The sequence below is a fragment of the Myotis yumanensis genome, unplaced genomic scaffold, assembly GCF_028538775.1.
Source record: "Myotis yumanensis isolate MYYU_CA2020_CCGP unplaced genomic scaffold, mMyoYum1.0.hap1 SCAF_7, whole genome shotgun sequence".
Taxonomy (NCBI): domain Eukaryota; kingdom Metazoa; phylum Chordata; class Mammalia; order Chiroptera; family Vespertilionidae; genus Myotis; species Myotis yumanensis.
The window spans coordinates 67,027,876-67,040,706 of NW_027223758.1; the positions used below are offsets into that span (position 1 = coordinate 67,027,876).

General features: G+C 49.4%; 1 protein-coding gene across 1 annotated transcript in view; it reads left to right on the plus strand.

Moving 5' to 3' along the window:
• The window catches only part of PREX1 (phosphatidylinositol-3,4,5-trisphosphate dependent Rac exchange factor 1), a 176,565-nt gene that overhangs the window by 94,284 nt on the left and 69,450 nt on the right, over positions 1-12,831 (plus strand). The window contains 2 exon segments of the mRNA XM_070420776.1: positions 4,222-4,308; positions 4,310-4,324. Coding sequence (XP_070276877.1) covers positions 4,222-4,308; positions 4,310-4,324 — 102 coding nt within the window.

Consider the following 12,831-nt stretch of genomic DNA (forward strand, 5'->3'; position numbering starts at 1 on the left):
ATGTAGAACATCCCCTTCACTGTAGAAGATTCCTTGTGTCCTTCCTCCGCCGTGGCCCTCTCTGCATCCAGATAACCACTATGCTGGTTTCTCTCACCAAACGTTCGTCGTGCCTGTTCTGGAATGTTTCACGAACGGCATCATGCAGGATGCTTTTGTGTCTGGCTTCCTTTGCTCAGCATAATGCCTGCGAGACCTGTCCATGCTGGAACGTGTGGCAGTTTAGAATATTCAGTTTTAGTCTGAGTGGGACGGGAAGCCCTTGGTGGTTATGAGCAAAGGAATGACTTGAACTGATTTGCATTTTGAAAGGTCTGCCTCCTGGCAGTGTGAGGCTGGAAGCAAAGGGCACAGGGGAACTGGTACAAGTGTCCCGGGCTGCCGTTAACAATGACCACAAACTGGGTGGTTTAAACGACCGAATTTATTCTTTCGCAGCCTGGAGGCCAGAGGCTGAGATCAGGTGCTGGCAGGCCTCTGCTCCCTGCAAAGGCTCCAGGGGAGGGGCCTGCCTTTTCTCTGCCAGCTTCTGGGGGCCTCAGGTGCTCCCTGGCTTGTGGACATGTAACTCCAGTCTCTACCCCTGTCTTCATGCGGCCTTGTTCCCTTGTCCTCTCCTCCTCGTATAAGGACATGGGTCAGATGAGGTAGGGCCCACTCTAATCTAGTGTAACCTCCTCTTAATTTAACTAAGCATATCCCTAATGACTCTATTTCAAAATTAGGACACATTCTGAGATTCGGGGTGGTGTGGCATTTTCGGGGACACTATTCACCCCACTACAGGGCTGCTGCAACAGTCCAGGCAGGATGGGGCAATGGTGGTGCTGCCAGGGGTGGTTGGAGTCATAGGGAGTTGGAGGGACCAGCTGACTGATCTGCAGGATGGTTGGTATCGGGGAGTAACTGAATGAGAGGAGTTAAAGATGGCTTCAGGGTTTTGGGCCCAAACTACTGGAAGGATAGAGTTGAAGTTTCCTGAGGTGGTAAAGGCTGGGTTAGGAACAGGTAAGAGAGGAAAATTTAAAAAGGCCATTTTGGAGACATCCAGGTGGGGATTTGGGAAGGGAGGGGCCAGTCTGGAGATACAAATCTGCACGTCAGTAGATAGGATGGTGTTAGGGCGATGGGTCTGGGAGAGGTCAGCCAGCGAGCGAGCATGGGTAGGAAGGAGGACCCAGGACCGCGCAGGGCATGCTGCCATAGGGGGTGCGGAAGTTGAGGAAGTTGATACCACCTGAATCAATTCTGTGAATTAGGAGGGTTTAAAGGGATAATTTTCAAACGTTCTTCCCATAGTGCCTGGAGTGTAATCTTCATAGAATAGTGAATGGTAGCTCTGTGTATGTTTGCTTTTATTCTTAAAAAAGAAAGAAAGAAAATCAAGCAAAACAACAATCTGGGGGGTTTGGGAGAAGCCTAGCTGGTGGCTGTGACAGTCCTGTGAAAACTCCTTGATTCTGGACAAAGAGACAGGCCTTTCTTCGGCCAAGCCCCGGGGGCTTCTGGAAAGCCTTCCCCACCCCCAGGCTCCCCTCTCTCTGCCCAGAGCTGACATCACCAGGGCAGCTTGTGGGCCATTCTGGCTCTGAGGACAAAGGCCTGAGTGTGAGCAGTGTGGGGCCTGGCATCTCCCAGCTGCCACATCCCTGATCCCCCATCTGTGCCCGGGTTAGACGTGGGGGTGGGAGCCATGCAGCTCCCGCCACAGTAGGGCCCGGGGTCCCTGGGATTCTGCTTCTCCGAGGAGGGGGCCTTTAAGATTCCTGAAAGGCAGTAGTCTTGGACCAGTCATTCGGGCTCTCTGTGCCAGTTTCCCCATCTGTGGCTAAGCATGAACTGTCCACGCTTATCCTCGGGCTGTGAGGATGAACTTGACCGACAGGCGAAGAAGCAGGAGGCACAATGCCTCGTGTGTGGTGAGCACATGGGAAAAGTTCTCCGATCACATTTTCACTTGTCTTGTTGGGAAGTTCCCCCAGTGCCTGGAACGGTGCCCAAACACAGTGAGCACACGATGTGAATTTGCAGAGTGAATGAGTGATAGGATGGGGCTCCCTTTCCCAAGAGTCCGTTTCATTGCCAATTTGCTGGCGCGGTGTTGTGGGGGGAGACTGAGACCCGTTCACTACTGCATGTGCGGGCAGTTCGCACATTCATTGGTTCATCCGTCCATTCATTCATTCATGCATATACTGGGCACATTGTCAGCCCTCACAGCCCAGGACAGTGAGGGGCATGGACCGCAGACATGAACCTCATGATTCCTGGCAGCCAAAACACGGATGCTCAGGTTGGAGCCCTTTGGCTCCAAGAGGAACCTCTCCAGAGGAAAGGACGATAAATGCCGGCGTGTGGTTTTTAGCCACACGGAACAAACGACCTACTATGCAGGTGCCAGGAGGAAAGAGTCTTGGGAATTGAGAGAAGATGGGGAAGGCTTCCTGGAGGTGGAGGGCAGAGCTGGGCTGACCTCAAAGAATGCTGGGCTTGGGGCAAGGGTAGCCGGCATCATGGTTCCAAGCCCAGGCTCTTCTTTAGCCCGCCTGCGTGGAGACCCCACCTCTGGCCCACTTTGAGGAGAAACGCTTACCCTTCCCAACCCCAGGTGCCTGAGTGGGAAATGGGAATAATAATAGTGGTTAGACCCTAACCGGTTTGGCTCAGTGGATAGAGCGTCGGCCTGTAGGCTCCAGGGTCCCAGGTTCAAATCTAGTTAAGGGCATGTACCTTGGTTGCAGGCACATCCCCAGTAGGAGGTGTGCAGGAGGCAGCTGATTTATGTTTCTCTCTCATCGATGTTTCTAACTCTCTATCCCTCTCCCTTCCTCTCTGTAAAAAATCAATAAAATATATTAAAAAAAATAATAGAGGTTAGCTCGTAGGGAAGCTGGTGGTCAGGATGAGAGCCGTCAAGGACCTTCTGGCACATCATAAGCTATCCGTCAGTGTTGGCGATGGATGATGGTAATAATATGTTTATTATTAATGGGAGGAGTAAACGCATGTTACAGGGGGATAGAATGAACACAGGAAAGGGGGCTGGCATGAAGGAAGTACTGATGTGGGTGGCTGCAGGTGGCCAGGGAGGTGGCCAGGAGCTGAGGGGCGAGTTGCAGTCTTTACTCTGCAAACCAAAACACAGGTATTCCTGCGGCAGCACTCAGGTCCCCACCTGCCAGGTAAAGATATAAAACCTTTTCAGTAACAGTTGAAGGTCGCAGGTTCATTTTCCAAATCCCATTGGAACCCTCCCTCCACAGACATAACTCCTTCTAGGTCTGGGAATATTATTTCTTTCCTGTACATGTCTTTATATGTTACTGCAGACCTGTTCTCTATAAACAATGCCTAGTTTGGGTTTGTGTACCTTTATAAGTTTTAAATTGGTTCATACCATGCATATTCTTTATTGTGTGTGTGTGTGTGTGTGTGTGTGTGTGTGTGTTTTGCTCAAAAGTATGTTTTTGAGGTTCATGCACATAGCTCTGTGTCGCTTTAGTTCCCCCATTGTCATCGTGGTGCAGTGAACTACCGCATAAGTGTCCTGAAGACACATTTTTCTATTCTTACTATTCTTATTAGGTTGCTTCTCATGTTTTGCTGTTCCAAACAAGGCTGTTTTGAAGTCTGTGTTCCTGTCTTCTGGTGTGTAGGTGTGAAAGCTTCCTTAGGCCAGGGATTGGCAAACTTGGCTATGAAAGGCCAGATAGTAAATATTTTAGGTTTTGTGACTCTGTGGTCTCCGTTACAACTACTCAGTTCTGTCATGACTGCTTGAAAGCAGCCTTGGACAATATGTAAATAGATGGATGTGTTCCAATAAAACTTGTATTATCAAAATAGGGATTGGGCAGGATTTGGTTCACGTCTGATGGAGGCCTTGTGCTGGGTTATAGAATACGGGGTGTGTGTGTGTGTGTGTGTGTGAAAATGGGGAGTGGGGGTGAGAGGACTAGGTTTACACTTGTGAGTATGCGAAACACAGAGTTTATTCTTGTATTATTATTTATTAATTATTGTATTATTTTCCACACAAACAACTGTAAGCCTACTCTTGCCCCACCCTCTCTGCACATTTCCATCTCTCCTACGTGTTGCTAAATTGCTTCCAAAGTGTGTAGCTGCGTTTTGAGAGGGCTGGCCCATGGCTGTTTGAGGGTGGCCCAATCCTTTTGTTGTCCTTGGCGAGTTTTAATGACGGTGTCTGTCCCTTTGCAGAGCTGCATGCTTCTGGGCGGCCGGAAGACGACGGACATCCCTCTGGAGGGCTACCTGCTGTCTCCGATTCAGAGGATCTGCAAGTACCCCCCTCCTCCTCAAGGTGAGAGCGGCACCCCACTCCTTTCACCATGCTCGAAGTGACAGATTGGCTCTGATCGGCTTAATCATAAAATGAAACTTGTTAGTGCAAGTAGCTGAGAAGTCTGGGGCAGGCTGGATCCCACCAGGACCCTGCCTCTTTCTCTCTTGTTCAGTTCTGCTTTTGTCTGCTGAGCTTTATGTTCAGTGTGGTCACAGAGGGCTATGGTTACTCTGGCCTTATACCCTCTCTTCTAGTAGCTCTGACAAAAGTGCTGAGGGTGATTCAGGCTTTGGCCATCTGTGGCCAGGAAAATGTAATATGCCAAATGATTTGGGCCTGAGTCGCATGCTTTTACTTGAATCAATGACATGAAGCCTTTGCTTGTGCTATTTCTCCTCCACCTATATGCTTGGACTTGGGCTTTACCCTAATTGCTATGAGCTGGGCAGGGTTAGGCATTGATTGGCTAAGACATGGTCCAATGACAGTGAGTGTGTTCTGATTGGCTGAGATTGGGGTCAGATGCTTCATACCTGAACCAATCACCCTGAGCAAGGGATCTCTAATTGGCTTAGGTTTTTGTCATGTGCTCCAACCTCTCACCAATCACTGTCCCACAGGCTAAAAGCCCAGTGAGGGGGACAGACTGAACCCTCCTCACCAAAATCTGGGCTATTTGTGGAAGAGGGTGGGCAAACACCGTGTGGGGAAACCACAGCATCCACCTACTGCGGTTTCCTGTGCTGTCCAGCCACCTTTGCCTTAGTCTTGGTCAAGCAGATTTGCTGCTTGTGTGGGGACCCAAGAAGTCTTAATTCTCAGCATTAGAGCCGACTTCTGGGTAGATCTCCAGCTGGGTGGGTAGCTCTGACACGATCTGCTGCTCTCAGCCCAGGGTTTTCAGCCCTTGGAAATGGCGGCTGTTGACCTGAGCTTCCCTTGGCGCCAGACTCAAGGCCTTGAGTCTGACAGCTGTTCCTGGAGTCTTTGCTGGTGGATGAATTTGGCTGGTGATGCCTCATTCACACACCCGGGGCCATGTGCATCCTTGCTCCATGAACTGGAAGAGAGAGGGGAGGGGAAAGTACTAGGGAATTCTTGAACTTGACTTGCTGCTGGATAAGGTGGGTGACACTTGAGCCTCTGAGGCTGACCAGACCCTGGGGCCATCATCTCTGCCTGTGAACACAAGCCTGTACTCTGTGCAGCTGTGGGAGGTGGGACACAGCTGTCCCCTCACCTCCTCTGGCCTGCTGCTGTTTATCCCTTCCAGGGATCTCAAAAGGACTTCCCGCCGTGGTTCTTGTAGCTGCTTGGATTCCCAGGTGGATGTTGGCAACATCATACGTAGCTCAGCTCTTCGGCTTGGTGCAGGAGAAGCTCCACGTGGACCTTGTGAATTGGTAGCCTGTGGACTGAATTGGACTTTTGCCCATGTTGTTTATCTGGTCTGTGTGGTGTGTCTTCCACATGCGAGTTAATTGTCAGCATTTAAAGAAAGTGTTCTGTATTGGCTTAAGGCAGGGGCTAGCAAAGCTGTGGCTCATGGGTCACATCTAGCCCGTGGCCTGTTTGTGTACAACCCATGAGCTAAAAGTGGTGTTTACATTTTTTAAAGGCTTGTAAAAATAAAACAAAACCCTAAAACAAAGAAGACTGTGTGACAGAGGCCGGATGTGGCCAGCAAAGCCTAAAATATTTACTATCTGGACCTTCACAGAAAAAGTTTGCTGACCCCTGGACTAGAGCCACACTTGGCAGCCACAGGCTGCCTGGGTTTGAACCCCAGCTCTGCCTTTTGCTAGCTATGTGATTTCTTCATGCCTCAGTTTCTCATCTGTAATACATAGTTTGTATTAATAGTACTGATAAGGTTGTTATGATGATTAGACCCTTATTCTTAGAGCAACTCGATGAGGTAGCCACTTTGATTAGCCCCATTTTAGAGATGAGGCAACTGAGACACAGAGAAAGGAAGGGGCCTGTTCAAGGCCACACGTTGGGTAAGGAAGCAGAACCATGATTTGTGGATTCTAGAATTCCCCTATCAGCTCCACAGCCTGTTGAGAAGCACTTTGAGGTGCTAAGGCTGCCAAAGTGCTGGGTGTTGGGGGTGCTGGTCTCAGTTCCCTAAGTGGAGAGTCTGGGAAGGTCAGTGACCTTGTGTGTCATGGTTCAGTGACTGGCCTGCTCCTCCTTTCCTGGTTTTCAAAACCTTAAATATTTGACCCATTAGAAGAACCACCAGCTGAGGTTCCCTAGGTGTTAATTAACCCCTTGATTTCTGGATCTTGGGGAAGTCTGGGATCCCAGCATGCACTTGGAATGGCAGTTTCTATAACATGTTTTCACAGCCAGTGGGGCTGGACCTGTGTGTGTATGTGTGTGTACTCCAGCTCTCAATGTGAGGCCCATGCATTTCTGAGGCCTGCTCAGCCCCAGGGGCCACAGTTTGGTCTGGCAGGATTTCTGGGCTCTGGATTCCCAGAAGAGCAGGGAGGGACAGAGCCGGCCGGCGGCCGATGGAAGAGTAACTGCCCACAGGAAATGGTTGAAGCCGGGCTGTGGGTTTGTTCTCCTGACCAAATGGCTGTTTACAGGCTCAGTTTCCTCTGTCTCCAGCTGTGTTTATCCGAGGCTCAGAGAGCACTGGGGGACCAGCCAGCGGGACCTCAGATTCCTGTGGGCCCATGCCATGCTGCCCGCCCCACCGAATTGCTCAGTGTGTCCGGCCTTTGGCACCCACAGCTGAAATGTTTGCATCAGAAAACAGCTGGGACGGAGGGGAATTCTTCATACCCCTCCTGAGTTCCTCCTTTCTGTCACATTTTCCAGTGGGTTTTCAAAGACAATCCCATGAGCTGGGGGACAGTCCTCCGCGCCGGCCCCTCTGGTTCTGACCCCGCGCAGATGTCCCTGTGGCCCTCTGAGCCCCTTGTATGAGCTGAACTCTGAGTTAAGTGGGCGAGCAGGACTGAGGAGCCTGCGTAGGAAGAGGGAAGAGGGAAAAGGCAAGAATGAAAGCCTCTTTGGGAACAGCCCCAAAAAGCTGAACTTGAACATTGCCTAAGAATAGCTGGGACGTTCTATTTCAGCCTTCAACCCAGACCGGCATAGACAGTTGGCACTTTCAGGCTTTGTTGAGTTTTCCATCGACAGTTCCAGGGAAATGATTCAGGTTTGGGGTAATGCCCCTGGAGCTCAAATGGCAGGTGCCGAGGCGAGACAGACTGTCACCGACCCTTTTAGCTGTTTCCGGGTGATGCACAGAGCTTATTGGGGCACTTACTGTGCACCGGCTGCTGGTGTGGCTCAGGACCCACAGGGCTCAATCTTGGACTGCGCCCCCCCTCCCCCCCCCCCCCCCGCCCCGGGACCTGCCTGTTGCATCATGGGAGCAAGCGAGGCTGGCAGGGGGCAACTTGGAGGGCACATCTGTCTAAAGGGGGCAGCTGGCCCTCCAGTCCTTCTGTTCCCCTTTGCCTTCTGCCTCTCTAACCCCTTCAGTCTCCTTTGCTGGCTCCTCACCTTCTAGACCTCTGAGGGTAGGTGGGCACCAGGCCTCAGTTCTTGGGCCTTGACTCTATCTAGACTCGCTCCTGGAGGAGGCCTTATTTACTCTGGCTTTTCTCATTTTATTAAGGTATATTCAGAAGTTGTGCAACCATCACCGTAATCATTTTAGAAATATTTTCATCATCCCTCCCAAAAGGAACTCTGGACCCATTAGCAGTCACTTCCCTTTTCCCTCCTCTCCCCTCAGCTCCTGGCAACCACCTACTTCCTGTCTCTACAGATTGCCTATTCTGCACATTTCACATAAATGGAATCATATTATATCTAACTTTTGTGTCCAATTTCTTTTCCTTAGCACAGCATTTTCAAGGCTCCTCCACGTTGTAGCATGGCTCACAATTTCATTCCTTTTTATGGCTGAGTAATATTCCATTGTGTGGATAAACCATGTTTTGTTTATTCATTCATCTGTTGATGGACATTTGGCTTCACACTTTTTGGCTGTTACGAATGGTGCTATTATGAACATTAACCTGCAGATTTTTGTGCGGACATTCCCATGGCTTTAACCTCCATCTCTGTGCCAGTGACTTCCAGCATGGATCTTTCACTTAGCCTCAGGCAGGACTTTTCTCGGGCCACACAGCTTCTCTGCTTGGATGTCTAATAGGCACCTCCTACCTAACATGCCGCAAACCAAATGCTTGGCTCTCCCCTTCCCCCAGACCTGTCTTCTCTCCCATCCTACTCCCTCATCCCCATCTCTGTAAATGGCTTTTCTTCTTTTTTAAAAAAATATGTTTTTATTGATTTTTTTAGAGAGAGAGGAAGGGAGAGGGAGAGAGAGATAGAAACATTGATTGGCTGCCTCATGCATGTCTCCTACTGGGGATCAAGCCTGCAACCTGGACGTGTGCCCTGACTGGAGTCGAACCGATAATACATGGGATGATGCTCAACAACTGAGTCACACTGCCCGGGCTGGTCTCTCTTCTTTCTGGTTGCTCAGGCCAAACCTGGGAGTTATTTCTGATCCACCCCATATTAAGTCCATTAGGGAGTCCTCTTGGCTCCGCTCCCCACACACATAAAGTTCTCTGGTGTGCCACCTAAAATCCTTTGGAGAGCTGTGATTAGCACACATCCCATGCTCTGGGAAACTCTCCTTATCCAGCCGTCCTCCTGCACCAAGAATTGAGGCCAATACCTCCTTAGTGATGGACTACGTCCATCTCCAGGGGCGCCACACTGCTATGATCAAGGAGACAGAGGTAACTACTGAGCGTGGTGAGAGCTGCATTACCCACAGAAGGGCGTGGGAGATAGAGAAGACACAGGAGACTGTGTGCAGGGCCCCCTTGCTATACCCTGAGCAGCCATCCTGCACACAGCACTGCAGCAGCTGTCCCAAACAGATGGGGTGGCCTGTTTGGCCCCCAGATGTTTGACAAGTTTTAAATCAAGTTGGCATTTGGAAATCAGGAGCTTTCAGATGGGAAGTCTTAAGTTCTGGGTTCAGAAACAGTTAGCAACAGTAGGATGACATTTCTGCAGTCATTTAATGAGTAATTAGGAGGCATCTACTGCGTGCTAGGTACCATTCTGGGCGCTGGGGACGTTACTTAGCAGATCCCTTGTAGTCTTCCTGATTACCTCCAAGAGAGAGCCACAGTGGGTAGGACAGTGTCTAGGGGTTTTGGAGCTATGTATTCATTCACCAACTCGTTATTGAGCAACTATTATGTGTCAGGCATTGTACTAGGTGCTGGAGATACAAAGTGAAAAAAACTGCCCAAACCCCTACCTCTGTGTTCTGATGTTCTGCTGGGGGGAGGCAGACAACAAATGAATAGGAAATCTATATGTTTGTTTAGGTGGAATGGGTGCTATGGAGAGAAATGTATCAAGCTAAGAGTGATGGATTGAGAAGGGACTTTTGAACAAAGACCAGAAAGAGATGAGGAAGGTACCTTGGGAAAGAATCTTCCAGCCAGAGGGAGCAGGCAGTGCAAAGGCCCTGAGGTAGGAATGTGTCTGAGGAGCAGCAAGGAGGCCAGAGATAGGAGGTTGAAAGTGGGGGAGTGAGGTTGGAAAGGTGATGGAGCCAGCACATGCACAGCCTTGTGGGTCACTGTAGGGTCTTTGTCTTCTCTGAGTGAGGTGGGTGCCATGGGAAGGTTCTGAGCAGAGGAGGGACAAGATATGACTTAGTTCCCTCTGGCTGTATGTGGAGAATGGACTACGGGTGGTGAGAGTGGAGGCGGGAGACCAGAGGGGAGTCGACCTCAGTGATCCAGGTAGGAGATGGCTGGACTATGTTGGTAGCAGTGGTGGGGGATACATTTTATGAGAACTGCCTCTTCACATCATTAGCCCATTTTCAATTGGGTAGTTGTTTTCGTGTCATTTGCCAAGGTTTTCTATATTATCCTGGATACTTGTGTCATCTCTTTGGAGTCCTCGTCGGACTCTGATGTTATAAAATGAGTCCTCCATCTGCCAGGGATCTGGCCTCTCACCGTCTTGCTGAGAAGGCACAGGAAGTCAGAGGTCTTTGCACTGTGGTCTTCCCTGCCCAAACTCCCATCCTCCCCCAACCACAATGCCCAGCCTCCATCCTGCCTCTTGGGTTGTGAACCGACACCTTGCCTAAGGCTGTTCCAGCATCTCAACCTGCATCAGCGGCAATTCAGGTTCTTTCCTGTGTGGTGAGCAATAATAGCTCAAGGAACGGAAGCCTCCTCTTTCAGGGCGAGAGACCTGCTTTCCTCCTTTCAAAGCCAAGCTTGTATATACATCCGATCTTCCAAGTGGCCTTCCCAGATCTCCTTCCCTGGCAGTCCTGCCTACATTCTGCTTTCTGCCACGATCTGTGTGGCTCTAGCTCAACCTCTTAGCTGTGTGACCAAGTACAAGTTGCTTAACCTCTCTGTGCCTCCATTGCATCACCTGCAAAATGTGGATGGTAGTTGCTTCCCAGGCTTACTGCAAAGACAACGCATGAGAAAACTCACGAGAACACTGCATATTACTAGGTAGATAGTCATGCTTGGTAAATGTTAGCTACTCTAATAGTGTAGTGATTTTTACTTATTTTTTATTCCAGTTTCTGCACTTATTAATGTAGCTTCTTTGAGAAGAGACTTAAGTTCTCTATCTGTCCCTGAGTTTCCTCCTCTATCAGATAGAGCCTTGGTCATGGGTTATTGTGAAGATTAAATGAAATAATAGCTGTAAAGTGCTTCTAAGTGCTTAGTAAGTATTAGCTATTTTTATTGTCTCAAAGTTCATTTTGCCCAATATTCATAGAACTATAGTAGTTTTTTAAATTAGTATTTTAATGATATTTCTTGTTTTATCTTTTTACTATCAACCATTCTCTATCCTTAGGGTTTAGGTACTTCTTTTGTAAACTACACAAAGTTAGAATTTTAAAATCTTATCTGTCAATTCCTATCTTCTAACTGGAGAGTTTAGCCCACTTATATTTATTGTATTTATTGATGCATTTGAATTTATTTCTACCATTTTTCTTTTCTATTTTTATTTGGTTTCTTTTCTTCACCCTTTCTTGCTTTATTTTGCATAACTTTAGTGTGTGTGTGTGTGTGTGTGTGTGTGTGTTGGGGGGTTTAGTTAACTCTTTTCTTTTAAAATTCCTTTTTATTTTACTTCTGTATTGGAATTTATAGCTATTGCCACCACCATCATATACAAGAAGTGAGTAGATTCTATAGAACTCAGTGGGATGGTAACTGTGGCCAACTGTAGAGCACTTGTCCCATCTAAGGGGGTAGCTGCCCGTCAGGCCAATTGTTATTGTTAGTGGAAACACAGGCCCAGAGTGGCCAGAGCTTCTGCTTTGCTGAGAGAGGCTGGCAATAGCATTTGGCCTGCGGGGCCTGGTTTATGTCCTGGGCTTTGATCCGGTCCTGCATTCGAGCCAGGAGACCTAGGCTCGGAAAGGGGATGACTTGGCTAAGGTCACACGTATGTCCTGGTCGAAGCCAGAACATGGACGCCCAGTCCTGAGCCCTCGCCCACTGTTTCCCCTTCCCTCTCTCAGTGGGAGGATGGAGTTTTTAAGACCCATGTGCATTATTTCTTTTCCTCCACTAATTCTTAATCTGTGGGGCTACAGTTCTACCAGCCTTGAAACAGGGGCTGAAATTGTTAAAATCAGAAATGTATTTGCATGAAATTTCCATAGAGTTTGCAGGCCTGGAGGTTTTCTTTGCTGTGCTGGACAGCTTTTCACTTCTGGGTTTTCTTGGACTTCCAGATGTCTTTTGCTTCTTCTTTTCTTTTTTTCTTTAAGTGGTATTGGGTCTTGTCAGGCCTCTTCCTTTGAGTCCTGCTGTCACCCTAGATATGGCCTGAGGGGACCCCAGAACTGCAAGTGCAGGAAAGAGTTGAGTAGGGGTGACAGTTCCGCCTCCTGGGCTTGGACAGGGCCTGCAGCTGGCTGAAGTGTCTTCGGAAAGTGGGTGTCCTCTGTTGGTCCGGCCCCCGTGCGTGACACCCTCCACTCCCACGGGCCACCTTTTTCTCTTTGTGGAGAGGACAGCATGGCTTCCCAACTGCCTTGTCTCCTTCTGGGCCTCCACCACCCCACGTCAGAGCGAGTGATGGATACTGTCACTTCTTCCAGCGACAGATCCAGCTTTGTTTTTATCCTGTGGTTTCATGGATCTGTCTTCTTATGCTGGTCTGGAGTTCGAGGCCTCTGTCCCAGGGCCTCACTGTGGACGGAGCCCACACCTCAGGCCTGACGGGGCTGCCCACAGCCAGTACCAGCGGCTCCCTTTTGGTAAAAGTGTGTTGGAGGGGAGCGAGGGGCCATGAGGGACCTTTCAGAAACACCGGGTTCCTGTACTCTGACATCCTCTTTTCTAGGAAGTGCTCACCTCAGGCCTGCTTGTGAAACCACACGGGCTCACAGGCGGATGTTGGGCAAGGCCATCAGCCTGGCTCTGGAGGGGCTGGCGCTATCATTTTGCAGGGTGGCC